General features: G+C 40.9%; 1 protein-coding gene across 1 annotated transcript in view; it reads right to left on the bottom strand.

Moving 5' to 3' along the window:
* The window catches only part of GAREM1 (GRB2 associated regulator of MAPK1 subtype 1), a 98,653-nt gene that overhangs the window by 74,978 nt on the left and 2,921 nt on the right, over nt 1-20,754 (bottom strand). Inside the window, exon 2 of the mRNA XM_017832461.1 lies at nt 719-859. Coding sequence (XP_017687950.1) covers nt 719-859 — 141 coding nt within the window. The remainder of the gene's footprint in view (nt 1-718; nt 860-20,754) is intronic.

The raw sequence follows: 20,754 nt of genomic DNA, 5'->3' as shown, positions 1-20,754 counted from the left end.
CATGGCTCTTTCAGTTCACACTTTCCAGCTTTTAAAGTTTTCTATCTACCGCGATAAGATAAGCATTTCCTACTCACATAGTATTGTTCTATTCAGCTTGTGAATAAGGACATTAAACAGCAGGGAACAGTATTAAAAATAATTTCCTGGGAAAGTAAAAGTAATTTGAAATCATAAAATAAATATGGATTAGTTGCATCATAGCTACTTGGAACAACAGTATTTACTACATCATCCAAAAAGGCTGACAGTGACAAGGAACTACTGAGGAGTGTTAGTTTAAAAACTATGGTATTATTACAAAGGGTCCCTGGCTTTTAACATGGAAATACTAAAAAAATCCCCACCCAGCTTGAGTATGCAACGAAGTGTAAAACCCGTTCCATCTTTGTCCAAACATTTCAAGGCATTTTCAAGCTTTTGCACTTGTGTCTCCACATTCACAGATGAGAAGTGCTGGCAACTCATTATGCTCAAATTGAAATCAATTCCTCTACATAGCTACATGTTCTGTTAATATGCTGCTCAATGAAATACATATATTTAGTAGCCCTGGGAGCAAATCAGTATCTCTTGTGCTCTGCAACATTACTAAAAAGTTAAGTCACAGACAGCGGCATCAGAGGCTGAGCTTCACTCTGTCAAATGAAGTGATCATTGTAAGTGGTAGGCAATTCACTCTTCTTGAATTTGCATTTCAGGTCAACAATAGCTTTACCTGCATAATGTACAGGGATTTCTATCTTTGGCCCTATGACGTAGTGACCCTCCTCCAGACTGTGAGCTGTAATTGTTGTCCACTGTCGACATGAATGAATCAGAAGATGATCGCTCTCCCGAAGACCTTCTACAGTTTCTCCTGCAAAACAGATGTAGGGTTTTTTTTTTAAAAAAAACAGACTTATTGCATGAAGAATTAGGAAAACTTCACAACGAGCATTTTATTCTCATTGGTCCTTATTTTTTCCAGACTTTTGATATTTAAAAATCCAATTAAATAGATTTCAATTCTAGAGAGTATTTGATTTTGCAGCCTAAGCACTTTACCATCCAGAAAACAAACATAAAGCAGAACAACTCAGAGCATGCATACAATAATATAGAGACGCAATTCAGATTACTCAGTAGTGGCTCTGGGGCTCCTTTTTCAGCTTACTGCATAAACAGACTTTTCATATTTCTATTTCTGTCTGCCTATCACACTTCATACAAGTGCTTGAGAGGTCTTTTAATTTTTAAATAAAGGGAAAAACCCAACATATTCATATGTTAAAAGATCAGCATCACACCATCCTACAGCCACCTGAAGCCAAGTCTTGTTCATTACTATGAAGTAACTGGATATCACACTCGCAGGTACAGAGATATCATCTTTGTCATTCTATGCCTTTGCAAGTCACTGCCTAATTAGCCATTCACAGCTCTGTAAACTTAATCCTATCACTTAATGAGGAGAAATAAATAAGTAAAAATTCAACGCACACCGAAGTCCCGTCCCAAAGAGAAATTCTACCAGAAGGCCCCCCAGACAATGTGTAGCTCATCTTTGTAAGGCCCTCTCTCATACTCTGGTGTCTGTCAAATCAATCCCAAACACAGTCAGAGATACAGCTCTCCTTTCTTCCCCTGTCCCTACCAACTCCATTTCTGCAGAGTATTCTCCCCTTCTCTACAGTTTGCAGCACCAGATCAGGACTAGAGTGCATTGCTTGGTTTTAGACAGACCACTCAAAATTCCAGCTATACATCTCAAGTACGATATACGAAAAAATTTCACAGAGTAGGATGTATCATAGCAGACTGCTCTTACACACCTGCAGTCCTGCCCACCATGCTTCTGCATTAAACACAAAAAACCCAGCCTTTCTCAAGGTGTCTTTAAAGCAGTCATTTGAACTCTCATGAACACTCAGTAGACTCTAAACACAGGCCAAGAATAATGGAGCTTTAAATTTCATTTCCCTTCTCTCCCACCAGCCCTCTGCAGCTACAGCCAAAAACAACGCAAGTAGTTTAGCCCTGAAATCAAGTTTGGACAAAACCCATCCCCTTCAGCTACTACAACAAACTGCACTTTCTCCTCACTGTCCTCTGATATTCCTAAAAGTCAGTGGAAGAATGAGAATTTCCTCAGCCTGGGGCAGAAGACATTTCCCTTATTCAATCTCTGTAGAGGAGAGCTACTTCCCACTGAGATTTTTATTTGCCCACAACAGGCACTCTTTTCCACCGTAGGCAACAGCTACTACACACCCCATTCCTGCCTGATTTCATGCTCCCATTCTATCAGAAAACATCCTCCTACACGATTCAAAACACAGCAACTGGCGTGTATGAGAATTGTTAGATCTTAAATCAGAAGAGACCATTACGACCATCTGCTCCAACACCCTTTGGCCACAGGATTTTGCTTGTTTTCTCCAGAAACTTGGATTTGGCTAAACAAAGGAGAGACCTGGCCCAACCTGCAGATTCCAATAGATAGACTTTCCTGGGTCTGCTGTTCATGGCCTGTTAAACCTTAAAAAAGTTCCTGTTTTGCAGATTTGGGTCTTTAACTTACAACAGTGTGTAAACTGCTATTATGGGGTTGTAGAAGAGGAACAAAAAAAAAAAAATAAAAAAATAAAAAGCTATACAGAGTTCCTTAATACTAGTCATTTTTGCTCCCATGAATGTACAATTTCCAGGTTTCCTTCTTTTTCACAGCACAGAAGGTAGCTCCCAGGTAAACAGGTCGTTTCATGAACTGGTTTCCAAGTGTTCCTTGAACCACATCCCTTGGCAACCCAGACAGGCAGACTGCTTAACACCAGCTCCTGATCCCTGGGAAGCACTTCCCCTCCACCCACATTGGCATAAGGGACCGTGGAAAGTCTAGGGAAGAGTGGCAAAACTGCCATACAGCACCAGAGAACTCTTTGGCCCCAACCATATCTTGAAAGAAATTCAGATATATTTGTTGGAGGGGTCATGCATCTGTTAAATTTTAGTAAATTATCAGACCTTGAGCATCTCCTGTTTTCCGCTCACAGGGAAACTCCTAATACGTATAAAAATTATCTTCAGTGGCTGAAATTTTGAGGGAAAGCACAATAATAATAATAATAATAAATGGTGTTACTTGAAACTCATGTTTCAGTTCAGATTGTTACACTTATGCTTCCTAAAATCCGTGGCAACAAGTAATTATTTTGTCCCACAACAAAATCAAACTAATGACACCTAAGGGAAGAATTAGTGTTTTACTAGTTTCACTGCCAGTGGTAAACAAATTTGGAATAAAATAAAAAGCATCTCTGGTATGCTTTTTCTCTGCCTTACAATCTGTAGGTATAATTTCAGATCATTACCTAAAGGAAGGCTGGATTCTACATCCAGGATTGCAGGGAAATAATTACAGTATGGGTCACTCTCGAAGAGCCTGAGAAACATATTCTCAGGAAAATAAAGACACCCATTATGAAAAGGTGCTTCCAGTCATGGCTCACATGCCATGATCTGTTAAAGTGGTTACTCCACTAAAACTGGGTGGGACAGGTGAGTGTAAAAAGAGATTAGTAAGGCAGGCCCAAGACTAACTACGTAATTGAGTCTGCAGCTGGAAGTAGCTGTATTTTTTAAACAGAACCTTGGAAACCACAATTCTTATTATAATAATTATTTGCTGCAACCAATTACACAGGAAACGAATTTTGTGCTTTGCCACAGGAGACTGAGCCAAGGAGAGAAGGTGGAGCAGATGTGACAGGGAGGTGACATTCCCCCTGGCTCCCTCACAATAGGAAGGTCTGTTCTTACCAAGCCCTGATCTTTCCTAACCATGGGCGAGACGGATTCCTGGGGTTGCTTTATAGGAAGAGGCTCCTTGCCACCAAGGAAATAATGGACTCACAAAAACACCTGGTTAATGATGGTCTCCATGCTACAGGAGGAAAACGTGACTGAGGACAACAGAATATGGCAATACACACTCTCTTCTTTCTTCCCTTTTCTTCTAGTCTGTCTCCCCCAGAAGACTTGCTCGCTGCTTTTAAAGTGGTTTCTTCCAGGTAAGAGACACCTCTGACACTTGCTACACAACTCGGCTCCCAGTCCAACCCAGCCCAGACTTAGCCCTTTACACTTCTTGGCCAACTGTACTTTGCAAAACAGCCACACACATTCAATCTGATTTCCCCCCCACCTCAGTAACACAAGTTATGCAAGCTTTCCATTAATCACATTTCAGCTATGTGGGAGAGAACTCAGCAATCCTCACATTCACCAACTATGCAACTCGGTTCTCACCTATTCAACATACTCCTACGCTGCTACTTACATAAAAACAAGATGCCATGAGAAAACAGAGAACACAGGCCACTCATCTTCAGTAGCAGTTTTGTCTCTTATGATCCAGTACGGATTAGCTCTATCTTTTCATCCTCTCCTCCTCGCCACCCCACATGCTTGTAATATAATTAAACCACTACAAAGAATCTACAGGCAAATATTTGTGTTGTTTTTCTTCCCCCCAAATAAATGTCAGGGAAGCAAAGAACTACAACGTGCAACTCCCCACCCTACTCCTAGTTGTCTACCTCTTTCCAAATATGAGTCAAGTTTATTCATAATCATGCCTGAGACTAAGAAACCCATGATTCGCTAACAGTGCCTCAACCCTAAATAAAGTGTCAACACCCATCCTTGCCTGAGATTAAAAGCCTCACACTTCTGAACTGAAAACTTAGCCTGTATGTTCTGTCATAAACTGTCCTCCCACAAGCACTCTGACCACAACCACTATTCGGGCTACTTCCCCCTGCACCACCAAAGCAGCACTGCAACAGGTCTTCATCTGTTCATTGTTCATTGCAAACAAGATTCACTATCATTTTTTAATTACATGACCCATTTCCACAAAATTCCTATAAACCTCTAACATTGTAAACAACACCCTTGTTGAAGGGCAGTCGCAGGGGGAATGTTGACCAGGAAAGGAAAATTGTTTGCATGTTGATACAGCTATAAAAAAAAAGGTAATTTCTTAATCAAGAGTTGCATGCTTATTAAATACCACCTACATTAAATACCAATACTTTATTAATTCTTTCCAGTTCCAAAACTGGATCATCCACATTTGGCAAATCTTGGCTCTGTCACTGTAAACACTCCAATTTCAAATTAACAGCTAACAACTGTAGCAAGACTGGGAGCAGGACACCTTGATCTACAAATTCAGAGATGAATTTCTATTTTCACTTGCAGTTTCTAAGAACCAAGTGAGAAAACAGAGGTCAACTACGTGCAGGGACTGAATTTATAAATGTCAAAGCTGCAGCACAGAAGGAAGCAAGCACTGACCTCCCTGCAAGTAGTTGCCACTGTTTACTTCCTAAAGACATACACTTTTATTTATTTTAGCCTTTCACAATTCCCAAATGTCTAGGGTAAAGCCTCGGGGGTACAACTGAAAACCACTCCATTTTTGAAGGGTTTGAGCACTCCCACCTCCTCTTTGCTTCCTTCTGGGTCATAGAATATCTCAAATTGGAAGGGACCCACAAGGATCATAAACTCAACTCTTTACTTCTCGCAAGACTAAACCATATGACTAAGAGTATTGTCAAGATGCTCCTTGAACTGACAGGTTTGGTGCCTTGACCACTTCCGTGGAAAGCCTGTTTCAGTGACCGATCACCTAGTGAAGAGCCTTTTCCTAATATCCCATTACAGTCCATAAAAGAAAATTCACACAGGTCCCACATATTATGCTTGCCAAAGACAACAGTGACTTTTCAACACCAACCACTAAAGAAAATTCATCAAACAAATGAAAAAAATCCCTAAAAACAACAACCAAGCCCCAACTTTAAAGGTTCTCCTCCTAGTATCGAAAAACTAACATTCAAGTCACAAAACATTCAGGCCAATATGACTCATTCACTCACAGAAACTACACTGCTAAAAATAAGCACTGATCTACAGGAATATAAACGCTTTATAATGCCACACACTGTCATCATGGCGAAGAGTTTGCATCAATGCTTTAAAGCATAAGCTTTGCGTCTGGGGACATTAAAATAGTAGGTAACAAGGTAATTCAGAGAAAGAGAAGTCGCATGCAAGGTTCCAGTAACATAACAGATTCCATTTGCACACACCAGATGAACTAGATACCATTTCCTCCTGCCAGGAAGATGGTTATGGAGACATTCCACTCATCTCATTCATCATAGAAGGCTGAAAAGTGAGCTTAATGCTGTCCCTTGCACATCAGTTCAAGCATGCTGAATTTTCTCTTCCTGGATCAAAAAGGCTGACAGAAAAGAGCTCACAAGAAACTTAAGATGGGTTTTGTGAAATAAGTGGTGAAGAAGATGCCTGCAAAACCCCAGGGAAAACTCAGCAAGACTTAGGGCCATGTGTTTTCATTAAGCCTAAACACCATCTGCATGCAAGGCAACAGATGCTGTACAATTAAGTGCATCACCCAGACTGTCTTGGTCAGCTAAGTAGGTGGTGAGTTTAATTATTCCATCTAATGTTCCACAATCACATTACATATTATTAAACAGAAAAATCTCAGCAATATTAAAATCATTTCAGTGGGTGCTCAGCCAGGTACCTACAAAACCACACAAGAGAATAACTTCAACTTTATCCCCACTCAAGTTTGCACTAACATTTATTAGGAATGAAGGGTTAATTGGTGCAACTGCAAAAAGAAGTGGTTGGCTGGTCAGGTGAGCAGTCTGCTGCACAGTAACTATGCAGAACTGTCAGCATGTGGCCAGTGTTACAAGGGAAGAAGGTTTATTTTGCAACAACTGAAAGCTAAGAGATGAAATTATTAGAAGCCAGAAAAAAGAAACAAGTGAGGTTCTTTGTTATTTATCATGCTGTCCCCACACCGAGGAGCCCTACTGACACGGTATCTGCTCCACTGGGCATGCAGCTTCACTGGACTTACCCTGGTTGAGGACCAAACAAGCCATACATTAACATACACCTTAAAACTATCCTACTGCATCACAAAAAACAAAGGACAGCCCCAGCCAGTATGAAATGAAGTTACAATCTATTGTTAAAAAAGAAAAGGCAAAAAGAAAAAATAAAAAACCAGTATGACAGACTTCATGACTGTGCAAAGAGATGTTTTGGGTCAGAGGGAGGTCACACTTCTAGCACAAATATAAATGCCAGCGCTGCTTTTCCATGCCAAAAGAAGGAACCTACAACACCATGCACTAATAAACTTATAAAAGCTGTCTTGTTTTTGGAAAGGCAAACTTGAGTTCCTACTCAAGTGACAGCTAGTCACATAGCTCACACACATGGTAACACCTTAAGATGAATTCAATTCCTTTTCACCATTCTGGAAGATCCACAGCAAGTAAAAGCTAAAGCCAAGGCCTCCTTTCAGCACAAAAGTTCAGGGGTCCCTCATCTAAAAAATGGGAAGCTCAGGGCCCAGCGCCAATGAGACAGCACACCTGAAGAGTCCTTACACAGGTCAGCAACACCCAGCAGTGCACAGCGAGCACCTATGAACTGCAGGCACTGCACACACCAGCTTCAGCCTCCTTGGCAATGAGGGGCTGTGAGCATCACAGGTACCTGCAAGCCTTTCTAAGGTAGGCTTTGCAATGTGGCCAGGTGCTAACACCAGGCTAGGTACCACAACATCCTTTTGTCTTTTTTTAGAAAAAAACCAAACCAACCAATCAACCCACCAAAACCAAATGAAACCAAAACCAAACAAAAAAACCCAAACCAAAACAAAACAAACACAAAAACCCAACCAAAAACCCCCAACAAAAAACCCCCAATCATAACTCGGAGCCATTCTCATCTGGGAGTCTGTGTTTTGTCTCACTGGCAGACTCATCCTTTACATAATCTTCAAACAGCTCTCAGCACTTTGGTTCTTGTTTAGCCAGTTATTCGTTTGGGCTTCTGATCTCTTGAAATACAACACGACAAAAACCAAGGCATAAGGATCCACAGAAAAACAACAGACAGCAAATTCTTGTTCCACACAAAACAAGTAAGCCAAAAAAGATCAAGATAAATGTCAGGTTGCATCACGAAGAGTTCACTGTTAATTTCAATTTGGACTCCTTAGATTCAGGGCACACAGAAGCACCACTAGTGCTCAAGCAGCACTGCACTGAGTATGTTGCTTTCATGGTAGTAAGAGTACAAGTTCTCTGGAAAACACACACAAAAAGCTCCACCCAAATTGCTAGCATGGGCAACAGGTCAATGGAAGAGAACTCCAAGTTGTCAATTTTCCAAACTCTTTGAGTCTTGGTATCTATTTTCATTGGAGCCTGAACTCAAAGAGCAGCATGAATTCTTTCACTTAGGGAACAAGACTATATGCCTAAATAACCCTCTGTGGTTTTAATACATGCAATGGAGGAGAAACAAAAGAAATTAGTATGTGACCACTCAGTAGAAGACAGACCTAGCATATTCTATTTGTTAACCAAACACCTGCATTGCCATCATACATGACTATCTGAGGGCAGTCGTCATCAAGGAGATGAAAGAAACAAGTGAGCAAATGCCCTTTTTCCATTAGAAACACGGACTTCATTTGAAGTCAGAATGGTTTTGCTGTTTTAGGCAGACTGAAACTGCAACAGTGAGCGGGACAGCTTCCATCCGACTTCCACATGGCTGTCAACACATGATCCTTCACCACGTCCAGCACTCAGTCCTATTACTGCTACCACATCTCACGGGCACAACAGCTGCCTCTTCTCCTACAGACCATTTCACTAATACTTAAAGTTTTCTTCTTTTATAAGGAGAAGTTTGGAATTTACATTTTGGGAGAAGAAACAAAAAGTTCTTTCTAAGCCTGAATATTCAAATTAGGACAAATCATTTTATTTTATTATTATTTAGCAGGTTATGCAACCTCTCCTCATGACAACTTCTACCTGAACTCTGAGGGAGGGTGGAGGAAGTCAAACCTTTTGTTTTCTGCATGCTGCATCATACTCCAGAGTATCTGTTGGGTATTTACCAATGGAGACATACCTCAATGAATGTCAAAGACTAATAAATATTAAATTAGGGTGGTTTGCTTGCTTAAGCTTTGGCACTGTACTTAGTTACTGAGTCAAATCTCCATGAGCTGTTCAGCCTGCCAGTGCTATTTCTTCCGCAAAAGCACTGGTCTATATGTAGGTCAGCGGAAAAAGTTCATTAGGTAGAGAACAACATCCAAATTTTCCAGCCATAAGTAGCAACGGGAATTTGTACGGAAAAAATTCACATCCCTGTGATGTCCCTCAAAGGAAGGAAAGAAAACCCCGGAAATATTTTGTTACATGATAAAGCCTACTTGTAGCAACATTAGACCTACATGAATTGAATTTTTTTTTTTTTTTTTTTTTTTTTTGGTCACTATGACTGAACAGATGCTTGGAAAAGTTACTCTTGCATAAAATGCCTAATGGGAGAGAAGTAAAAAGGGCATGCAATTGTAGAAAACACTGCTACTGAAGAAAAATCTGCTCTGAAAGCCTCTCCATGTTATCAGTCTCACTTTGTTATTCCATACAGATACAAAAAAATTAAAATCTAGCTGATCAGACAAACTTCCTTGTTTAAAGAAAAGCAAAACAACTTGCAGGGGAGTATATCATACAAAGTCTAAATACAGACTGCCAGTGAGTTAAAAGGGTATAAATATTGTAATTTCTAGGAGCAAATGTTGTAGTTTCTAGGAGTAAGATAAAAAATAAAACAACAGCCAAAACAAACCCAACCCATGTTAAAATTTAAACATCTCAGAGCTCTAAAACATAGTGTACTAAATTTTTAATTTAAAGTAGGCAGATTCATTAGGAAAGCCTGACAGCGGTCTCATCTGACTGTGTCTGAGCATAGGGGAAAAGATGAAAGCAGAGGGCTCAGTGCCCAGCTACAGAATCTTTGGAGCTTGCCATCCAAGTATCTGGAATAAAAATTCCAGTTATATCTACGACGGTTGATAATCAGTCTCACTTTTCAGTTTCCTGTTTTCCTTCTCAAACAAATTCCCAAGCAGTTTTCAATATGTGCTTCCATTTAACACTTCCATTCCTGCAGCACATTCATTTGTGCTGCTTCCTATTGTCTGGATAAACCAGTAGTTCTGTCATGATTCAAACTGTGACCTAACAGCCCTCTCTCAGAAAAAAAAAACAAATATTGACTTAACCTTCCATCAGCTGCACAGACTCCACATCTTCCAGTGGATGACAAGTTCCCCTTGACAGCATAAGGATTCATACTTATTTTGATTTTGAGATGAGTTATATGCTTCCTTCTTTTGCCAAAAGCAAGAAAAGGGAAAAAGTTGCTAGTAAAGGAGGGAAGATCAGACAAAATTACTTGAAAATCTTGGGTGCTGTCTCTCAAATTAAGATTCAACCCAGTGGTCTTTAGAGTTGCTTTTTACGCTACAAAACAGGTAAAAAGTGCTTTTTAAAGTTTCAAAAATATTTTTATTTGAGCCACACGAGAGCCCAGGCATTGAAGCCAGCTCAGGTTGCGCCTCAAACTCACCAAGAGTTTCACACAATGTTTTTGTTACTCCTCTGCAGAAACAAGGCAGGAAATGTCCATGAGACTCATCCAACCCCATCGAGCCCAGACCGAGACATGCAGCTGCCCAAAAGCTGCTTATCTGCAGCAAGATCTGTCACCAGCAATTACACTTGCCTCAGTTTTGGATGGTGGAGGGAGAGACACTGAATATTCTTGCAGCTTCAGGAAGAGCTGGGCAAGATGCACTTACCCAAAAATGCTTTGTCCAAGATGAAGCCTCTTCCCACTGTACACCTCTTCCCTTGGATGAAACACAGCTGCTGTTGGCTACACCGCAACAATTTTCAGTTGTCTGCACAGGACATCTAGTTTGCTTCACCAACCCTACCTGCTTAGCAAGGAAGGAACAAGGACAGCATCACCCTCAGACTGCCTAATATTACTACTTGGGGTACTTCAGGTATTGATGTAATCCTTCAGTCTCACACTACTGTGATCAAACTTTGCTCTGGGTGACCATTAAATATTTCACAATCAGCAGAAAGGAAATAAGGCTTTATTTCTGCAATTTCCAATCCCTCTGAAAAGCCTGATACAATCAAATTGCTTCAATCCAACTGATCCTGAATTTATCATCCACTAATACCTAACAAGAGAGCAGACTCCCATCCCCCTATTCTTTTAATGCCTGCCAGCAAGAAGACTGATTTATTTCTTTAGGATTAGCATTTTGCTATTGGAATGACTGGATATACCAGTACTGTTGCAACAAATCAGCATAAACCATAATCTCATTACAAAGCTATGGGACAGATTAATCCACTGAAAAATTCAGTTTGTTCCAAGACAAGGTTTTCTCTAGCCACAAATACAGAGATGGCATCTCAGTGAGTCTTCAAAAAAAACCTGTTTGACCTACTGCAGGGAAGAGAAGGACAAATATTTTAAGTAAGCAGTAAGTGGAATTTCGGTGCCACTGCCACCAATGGTAAACACCCTGCTGACTTTAGCAATCTCACAGTTTGAACCCTGGCATCTTGCTTTCTTTGTGTTCATAAGAAAACCAGTGAGAAAAAAAGAAAGAGTAGTAACAACACAGATTTCATTGAGCTTTGTTTGTGTTTATTTCAAGCCTTCATAACAAACATCCCAGAATGAGAAACCTTACTTTTTATGAATTCAAGTGAAACAAGCCAAAACACATCTTTCAACACAGACTGCTCTCCACTCCCACACAGGGGGAAAAAACCACTCGGTACAACAACATCATAACATTCACATTCCAAAACACAGTAACTTTCTGCTGCTATCATAATTACTCTTCTTATTAATATTGAGCATCATCAGATGTAACTGCAGATCTGCTGTATCCTCATGACAGATTTAGTTCTAAGATTGATTCAACAAAACAGTCATGCACCATGGTTACTTACAAACCACCTAGAAAATCTCAGTAATTCTTTAAGCTATTCTGATACCCTGCAACATGTTGAATAGTGCCAACTATTCAACATGCTAATCATGGTATCTTATATTTGAAGGAAAAAAAATTGGAAAAAAAAAATCTTAGATTCACTCAACTCATTAAAACTGAGATTCTTATGGAAGAAAGTTTTCTGGTTTTGAAGTCACCTAAAACCACAAATCTGAAGGGTTAAGAATAATAGCAAGTCATGACCAGCTTTAAGCACACTTAAAATGGTCACAGAAAAGAAATATTGAAGAGAAAGCTAAATAACTTTTCATTGCATGCAACAGAAGTTCCAGCCTTTTTACCGTAGAGAGGGAGAGAAAGGAATTATGTTGATCTCATGTTTAGTTTATTTTCCATTTTGAATTCTCATGACCAAAGTTGAGGGGGTAAAAAAAAATTAAAATATTTATCTGCCCTTTGCAATCACAGCACCAAGCCTGGAAATGAGGAATCCAAAGAGTAACTTTCATAAGCAGTCTGATAGGTACAGATATAGAGAATGACAGCACTACCCAACCAAAAGAAAAATACCACAGTAATGAGACCTCTGAGCAGCCTGCTGCCATCCAAAATCAGCTCCTTTAAATACTTAATTAAGAGAGCTGAGGTTTTCTTTCATTAGAGGCAGGCATTCCTCATGCTAGAGAGCTCCTGCTCAGACGTGTCTATAAATACTGTGAGGTCCACTGGAGGATACACTTCCAAGTGCCTGTTTAGCATCAGGTGCCTAACTGGAGAAGCATAATACTTAAAGAGGTGGGAGGTCAGCACTTAGCATTGCACTGCATGCTGTTACTGACTTCCTATTTATTTCCAAGCATAGACACAGAATGGTTGTTTTAGTTTACCAAACTGGAGGGAGCTGCACACCTTAGCTGCTGCAGTCATCTCTCACCATGTGTAGTGGTCAGGGAAGACTGGCTAAAGCTCCCCAGATTCAGGATGCCAACGAAGAAAATTTTTAACCTACTAACCTCATGGATTTAAGAGCTAGAGTTTGATTCTAGATTGCCCTGGCAGACAGAAAAACAGCCTATTCATTCAGACTTCTTCTGGGCACAGCATGAGATCTGGGGAGCTCCCATTGACAGTTATTTATAATTAGATGATATTTTAAAATAGTATCCAAGCAAACATGCTCTGTCTTCTCATTATATATCTCCAGTCCTAAAGAGACACTATGCCACTTTGTGTTGCACAGCAGTGATCCCTGTTTGAACTTGGGGCATTTTGGATAAGCTCCCAATTAAAAATAAAGTAGCCCAAATGCAGGAGCTGCTCAAGCATAGTTTTCCTTGGCTTTGAGAGAACTCAGCATTACAATTTAATTTGTCTCTCATTTTTCTTGCAGCTTGTGTTAAGGATGGAATAAAACCAGCTGGAAGTGAACAAAAGTTCAGCTCTTCTGTGAAGTGGGGTTGCCACCTGGCTGCTTGCCCAGTGGCCTGGCCCACCTCCCCATGCCCTCACAGACCAAGCAGGATTGTGCACACACAGTACCCACTTGTTGGAGCTGCCATTGACTCTGCATTTCAGCTGTGTCCATCCTACCCCTTCTGCTCAACCTGGAAAAATTCAAATATTGCTAATCGGCGGGTAATGCCTCTTCAAACATGGGCTGACTGCATATACGGACAGAAGTTTTGGATCCTCAACTCTTAATTAGGCACATGTTTGGTTTGGTTACATCCTGGAACAGCAAGATTATCTGAGTAATATGGGAATACTAACAAGAGGTATGCAATCAAAGCTGCCCCTACATCTTTTCTGATCAAGAACAGTCTTAATTCTAACCACAATTTATTTCCATTGTTTCAGAGAAATCTACACTTAAATTGTAAGGTATAAAAAGAATGGCTTTGTTTTTAATAAAACACAAGGGACAAATGAATAACAGCTCTTAACAGCTCTTTGATAATGTTTGTATGATCTTAAGAAGGCACAAAAAAACCCCAAAACAAAAACTCCTCCTGTGAATAGGAAAGCTTCTACTGGTAAGCAACATGCAGAATACAGAGTGAATTAAAAAAGCCCATCATGCCTCAATTCCCCCTTGAGGGCACATTTATCTTTGCCCACAGGCAATTTGGTCTCAAGATATTTTGTTATATATTGACAGAAATCCAAATGGTATTTGACATTGCAACCCATAAGACATGCAACAGAAAAATCTTCTCCTCCAGCTTGCCCTACATTCAGCTGCAGTGCTGTTGCAGCTTTGCTGCTTGTCTAAAGCCACATCCTGAGTCCAGTGGCTGCAGTAACACGTATTTTCATATAGAACCCTATCACCACTCTGAGTCACACATGTGCTGATGCTTTCTATATTCTCCTGCTAAGAGTTTCCTGCTTCACATTCAGAGACTAAGACAGAAAAAAAAGTCTGACCATAATGAAATTACACAAATGCAACTCAGATAAGATCTCAGATATTACTCTATGCACAGAGTAATTCTTCATAGAAGAACTGGGGCATTTTGACCTTTGAATAAATAGAAGCTTCAACAAAACTTAAGAAAGAAGAAGGAATAATTAAATGTTTTGGAAACCAGTCTTTCAGCAGGGATATACACATAAGATCCTCCTTTCAGCTCAGCACATCATAAAACAAATGGATAAGGATTATTATTATTATTATTATTACAAATATACAGCATCTCCACTCATTCTCTAAGTTGAGCAGTCAGTGCTGGCTGAGACAAGAGAGGATTACATGCAAAGCCTACCAACTCACATAAGAGGGCACAGAGCAAAAAGATAAGGGTATGGAGGGATGGAGAAGCAAAGTTTGCACAGGAACTGGAAGAAGCTGAAGGACACACAGTACAACAGATGGAAGAGGTGAACGGAAGGACTATCCTATCTAAAGACAGGAAAGAATAACAGAAAAATAGAAGCAACTCCTTGCACTGCTCTATTCTGCCACTACTAGACAGTACCGAATGTTCTACCTGACAGCAACCTTGGAAACTACTACAGATGACCTTGCAACAGCTACTGGAAGCCCACAAGTCCAGGACAGTAGCCTGGGGGATGGAATGAATGAGGTAGATTGGAGCCAAAGGTTCCTTGAATCCAACCTGCCCTGAAGAGACGTACTGAAAGACACAACAGGAAAACTGGACAAGAAGAGAGGATCTGTGTTCATGTGCCTTTTTCCTCTCCCTCCTTAGAGAACTTTCCTTCATCTTCCCACCCTAATCCTCCCTCTTTCATGTCCAAAATGGTGAGGTGCCAGGAAGCAAAAAGAAGAGTCAGTGCCCATTTTTCGTGGGACAAATAAGCAAAATTGCGAGTTGGAACAGCAACAACAAAAAAGCTGTGAACAGCAAAACAAACACAGGAGAGGGGGTATCCAAGCATTTGTGGGTTACTTTGAAATAGTTCCTGGAAGTTAGTAACTTGAGTATTTAGTCTGCATGACTCTTACAAACCCAGCTGCAAGGCTTCAGTCCAGCAGTCCAGCTCATTCAGTGCTCAGCAATAGCCCTGGCTGCACAACGTGGAGTCAGGGGGACAATTTTGGAACAACTGCTTAGGTTACACACAGCTTCCTTCACTTGTGCCCTTGGGTCAGTCTTGGGCACACAGTCTGTACGTTCAGGACAGAGTGAAGACTTATTCAGTGTGTTTAGGATAGCTAATCTCTGTACTCCATGCAACTAGCCCATATCCTTCTTGCAGAGGAGAACTCTGTTCCCATGCAGGCTCAAGTCCAGCACTTTGCCTTTGGAGGATGCATACCCCAACACTGCATCCTGGCCAGTGGTTGGTGTTCCCCCCAGACAGTGGTCGCAGCCCCCCGGCCTGTCCCTGGAAACCTGTCACCCACAGAGCCATGTCCTCACCCATGCCAAGTAGACATTTTGCCATGAAGGCACCAAGACAGCAAGGAAAGCAGCACATGGCACACACGTTGGCCTGTCAAAGGAGGCTTTTAGTCCCTTACTCAGCTTTTCTTCCCATTCCCCCACCTCTCACTGTAAGAAGAAATGCCCCAATTTCCTTGCCACCACCACAATGTTTTCTCTGCCCATCTCACAAATAGAATTGCAGCATGTTTTGTTTTACATAACATTTACATTTGAGTCACTAAGGTTCAGCCCTGGCATGAAGCAATTCCAGCATCAACTTCATCAGGTTGAGCTCTCGGGTATCTTCCAGCCTCTGAGACCATATTTAAATCTTTACCCTTGGTTCTCTTTAGGAGCCCAGTAACATTCTCACAGACCAGGGAAATATGCGTGCATCCAATTTCTCCGTGATTACCATAAGATTATAACACCAAAAAAAGAAAAACCCAACGAACAAAAAGGGCACTTTTCAAGCAATTTTGCATTTCTTGAAGGTTTGCGCTTCCAGGAAGCTCCAAGTGACCTTCCCCACCACAACAAGACTTGTTGCTTTTCCTGGTAAAATCACATCCACTCCTCTGCTGAGAACACATCAGCTCTTGTCCACCATGCAGATGCTGTGGTCCCGCACAGGGCTCCTCACACCCCCAGCTCTGGCAGCAATTGCTGGGCACTTCACATCTTCACCATGGCTTGATCCACTCGGTGTGCATTTTACAGGCTCAGGACCGTCTCCCTCCGCACAACAGGCAATCTGAGGGATGAGGAGGCTGGACTCCAAACCCTCCCCACCACCAGGAAGACTCTTCTGCCCCCCCCAGCACGCAGCACCAAGCCTGGCAGGGAAATACTCCACGCAGCAGCAGTACAGGAGACAGAGCAGTTATTCTTGCTGGTACAAAGCCCCAGCCAAGCGTGCAGGTGCCCTGGCAAAGCTGTGATTTATTAGTTTTATGCTGACATGCACACCACCTCCAAGACTGCAGAGCAGATGTGGCCCTGATCCTCAGCAAAGACACTCTCTTCAATCTGCTTATCTACCTCAATTTTACATTTCTGTGCTAAGCCCTTTAGATGAGCAGACAGGGCTTACAGGTGGAGGCACAGTGAAGTTCACTCCACAAGTTTTTCATACTCTAATGGTATGAAAATTGCAGACCGCAAATGCTACATAAAACTCGTTCCAAAGAGAAGCACCATTAAAAGCAAAAAATTTCAGACTTGAAATATTGCCTCACAGAGTTTTATGAAGGTTGGTTTTGAGTCATATGCAATCCACATTAAGACGATAATATTTTCCTATAGGGGAGAGACTTAAGCTTCCCTAATTCAACCAACTTGTTACTCCTAATGCCAAAAGGAAATACAGCAACACCCATGCCCTTTGCTGCTGACAAACCACCACTGGAATGACTGGAACACACTGCAGTTCTTCCCACAACTTCCATCAAATCCTGTAGCACCAGACCATGCTGTCGAATATCCTCCAGCACTTTGTCTTGGCATACTCCCTGGAGTTGCCTTTGCTGGGGCATTACAGGGAGTGCCAGTTCACGTAATCACCAAAGCCAGGAACACCTAGTTCCAGAACAGCTCTTACAGACAAAGCAGAAAACAACGAAACCCTTCTTTCCTATGCTAGACTTATACCTTTCCTTGCAACAGCAGCATATGATTCATCACACCACATTTGTTTTAAGATTAAGGGTTTTACTAACTGTTCAAGGCACCTTAATACCTTTGATTTTATGTATATCTTGTGCCTTATTTGAAATGGAGGGGAAGGGAAGAAAGAAAAACTCCCATGGATTTAAAGTTATAGCATTTGAATTCCAGTAAAGACTAATGGTGTTTCACCTTCCAACACCTAAACTACAGAATGATTCAGGAAGTGTTTGTCCAGGTACACACACAAAGGCTTCACCTAACAGAAACAAAACTTTAGAAATTGAAACAAAGAGCTAGTAGTTTCACACCACTAATAACAGAAAAGAGTATGAACATCTATTAAGTAGGCAAGAAATAAGAGCAAGGCAACTATTTTCCATCTTAACAGCCCTACCACACTACCAAGGGTCAAATAGCTGGGTAAAGAACGCAGAATACACACTACTGCAGATTGAATCATTGCCAACCATGAAAGCAGCTCAAAGAAATCATGGATTTTTAGGGGTAAAATGGGTACGCTGCTGAACTCTATCTACCTCACTGGAAGTCTGTGGTACTCCTGGGAATAGGTGTTGCCAAGTTACTGGCCTCCATCTCCAGAAGGGCACTATAATCTTCACAGACAACGTTTGGTGGCTGCAGGTTTTAAATGAATTAAAAGCTTTTTCACTAAAATGTTTCTGGAACATGTCTCTGCCAGCAAGGGAGAAGGGAAAAAAAAACAAAACCAACCAAAACAAAAAACCAGAATCAGTGGTTAGTGGCAACCTGACAATTGTTTTTTTATTCAATTGTCTGGATGGAAACAGCAGATCGCACAGCAAAGGAAGAAAGAAGAGGAACCAAGGAGGAGATGCTTCTGAGATTATACTTAAATGGCAGAACACATAGTATAAACAGCTGGTGTTTCAAAGCTCCTCAGCACTTAAGGAAGAAATCAAGCCATGTGGATATAATATCTCTTGAGGATTTTTGCCTTCAAATCAGAGACACTTGTCTGTCTGTCCAATATATGAGAACTGTCACCTACCACACCACAGTACACAAGATGGCCACACCTAGAGTGGGCAATTAGATCATGGTCATTGCCCAGGGTCTGAGCATATCTGAAACCTTTTTCTTGGTCCACCTAAAAGCTTCGCCCTACCCCCACACGATGCCTTCTAAAGATTTATTCAGTAACAGACTACTGAGACACCCTGCACTAGCTTCTCAAAAGCAGGAGGTCATCCAAGACAATTAAAGCACAGACAGCAGCATTCAGACCTTTAAAGAGTAAGTCTCTGTAGTTTCCAAGCATTGTTCAGCTTCACAGATAACCTGCATTTGTGGAGTGACGCAATGCAAAATTTTCATTATGTACACGGCCACGCTGTTCTTGAGTACGATGTTCTTTGATAAGATGTGAGGGTCCTCGGTTTCCAGATATTTGGAACTAGAATCAGCTCTACGGTAATGTGCTGCACAGAACAATAGGCCCCTGAACATGACTGGGGTAGACAGAGGTCACCACGAAAAAGTTTTGAAATGAAAAAGAGAAATTGAAATAAAATAAATAAAGAAAATCCCTTTGTCCCCAGGAGCAACAGGAGTACAAACTCAGTATTCACCCACTGCTGATGCACACAAGAGATGTCCCGGGGTAAGAAAGAAGAAACCATCTTTTAAACTTGTTACCCATTTTACAGATTTTTCCTTTCTTTATAGCCACTAATTCTGTCATTTCATCATACAGCACATTTGCAATGCATAGGGAAGAATTTCCTTCAGTCTCAGTGGCTCATCAAGATCCATGATCTCACTTCCAGGAAAGTTCAGCATGATTTCCCCACCATGCAAAGGAGGCAATAATTTCTCTATGACTTGAGAAGTGGTGCCACTATGTTTGATCCCAAGAACACCAGGTTCCATAACATAAACTTTTTTTTTTTTTAAGAGCACGCATAAATACATTTATCCCTTGTGAAAAAAATAAATAAAAATCAGAGGACCATATGCCCTCTTACTCCCGGAAATTTTAGCCTTTGTACACAAACTGTGAATTTCTGTGAACTTTTCCAGTTCATATCTACTACCTACTAGCAAAGGCTGCTCTTTACTTGTGGAAACACAGCAAGACTGTCTGGGAAAAAGGGAGATCCACCAAGAAAAAGAATGACAGACTCTTGGGAGTCTGAAGAGAGCAGTGAGCTTACAAAAAATGCTTGGCCTGAAGCTCAGCTCTATGCAAAGCAGTATTTTCCAGATCTTAACCTTGATAGCATTTCTCTTTCACCCTCCAAAATTATCCTTAGAAAAATAATTACCAGAAATTTAAAGCCCTGAGATAACCATGCACAACATCATTTCCATATTACCAACAAGACACAGTCACAGCTTTGACATCAGCTTTTTCTACTGATGGTCTAAGGAGAACCAAGCCAAGCCAAGCCCCACGTGCACCCCTGGTTCTCACAGACCAGCAATGCTCACCTTTTGCCCTCTTGCAATCACCACACTCCGATAAGATCTCTTTCTGCTGAGGGTTCCCACAGCAAAATCTTTTCCCCCACAAGTACCCACCCACAAGTCTCTCATTGGGGTGGGATTCAGCTGTGACAATGCAAATCAGGACTGGGAGCAGAGGGGGGAGGGGTAAAGGACAAGAAAAACACAGCACAAAGTTCACTCCTCTCTTCTGTTAAAGTCTTCCTTCTTTTCATCTGAAAGAGCTCACTCAGTGAATTCCAAGTGTGAAATAAAGCCCATGCATTTTTTGTTATGGTGTTTAGCAGTTTTCTATTTCAGTTATCGTCTAGAAATATTTGTTATAGAAGTTGGAAAAAAAAAACATATAAAAACCATTTGTTTCATCTCAAGAGTGACAGATTTGGGTTTTTTCAGTCTATTTGTTCAATTAGTAGAATAATATTCACCAGCAAAATGTTAAAACACATGAACAGAATAAAACAAGCAAAATTTGATTTATGAATTAAAGTATCCAAAAGCATAACCTGAAACACCAGTCTTAAATTTTAATACAAAAAAAAGAGAACATATTTATCATTGACATATTTATCATTTCTAGATGGATAAGGTAGGCACCAATGCCTAACTATTTCCAACTGTTTCTTGATGTAACAACAGACTACTTCCTCTCATACTATCAAGAAAAACCCTCCCTTCTTAGCAGAGGACCAAATTTAGTGCACATAAATATTTCATAATTTCATCCTGTCAAGGAATCAA

The sequence above is a fragment of the Lepidothrix coronata genome, unplaced genomic scaffold, assembly GCF_001604755.1.
Source record: "Lepidothrix coronata isolate B3197 unplaced genomic scaffold, Lepidothrix_coronata-1.0 Scaffold6, whole genome shotgun sequence".
NCBI lineage: Eukaryota > Metazoa > Chordata > Aves > Passeriformes > Pipridae > Lepidothrix > Lepidothrix coronata.
The sequence above is the reverse complement of the archived record's forward strand: the minus strand, read 5'-3'. Positions and strand labels throughout refer to the sequence as shown.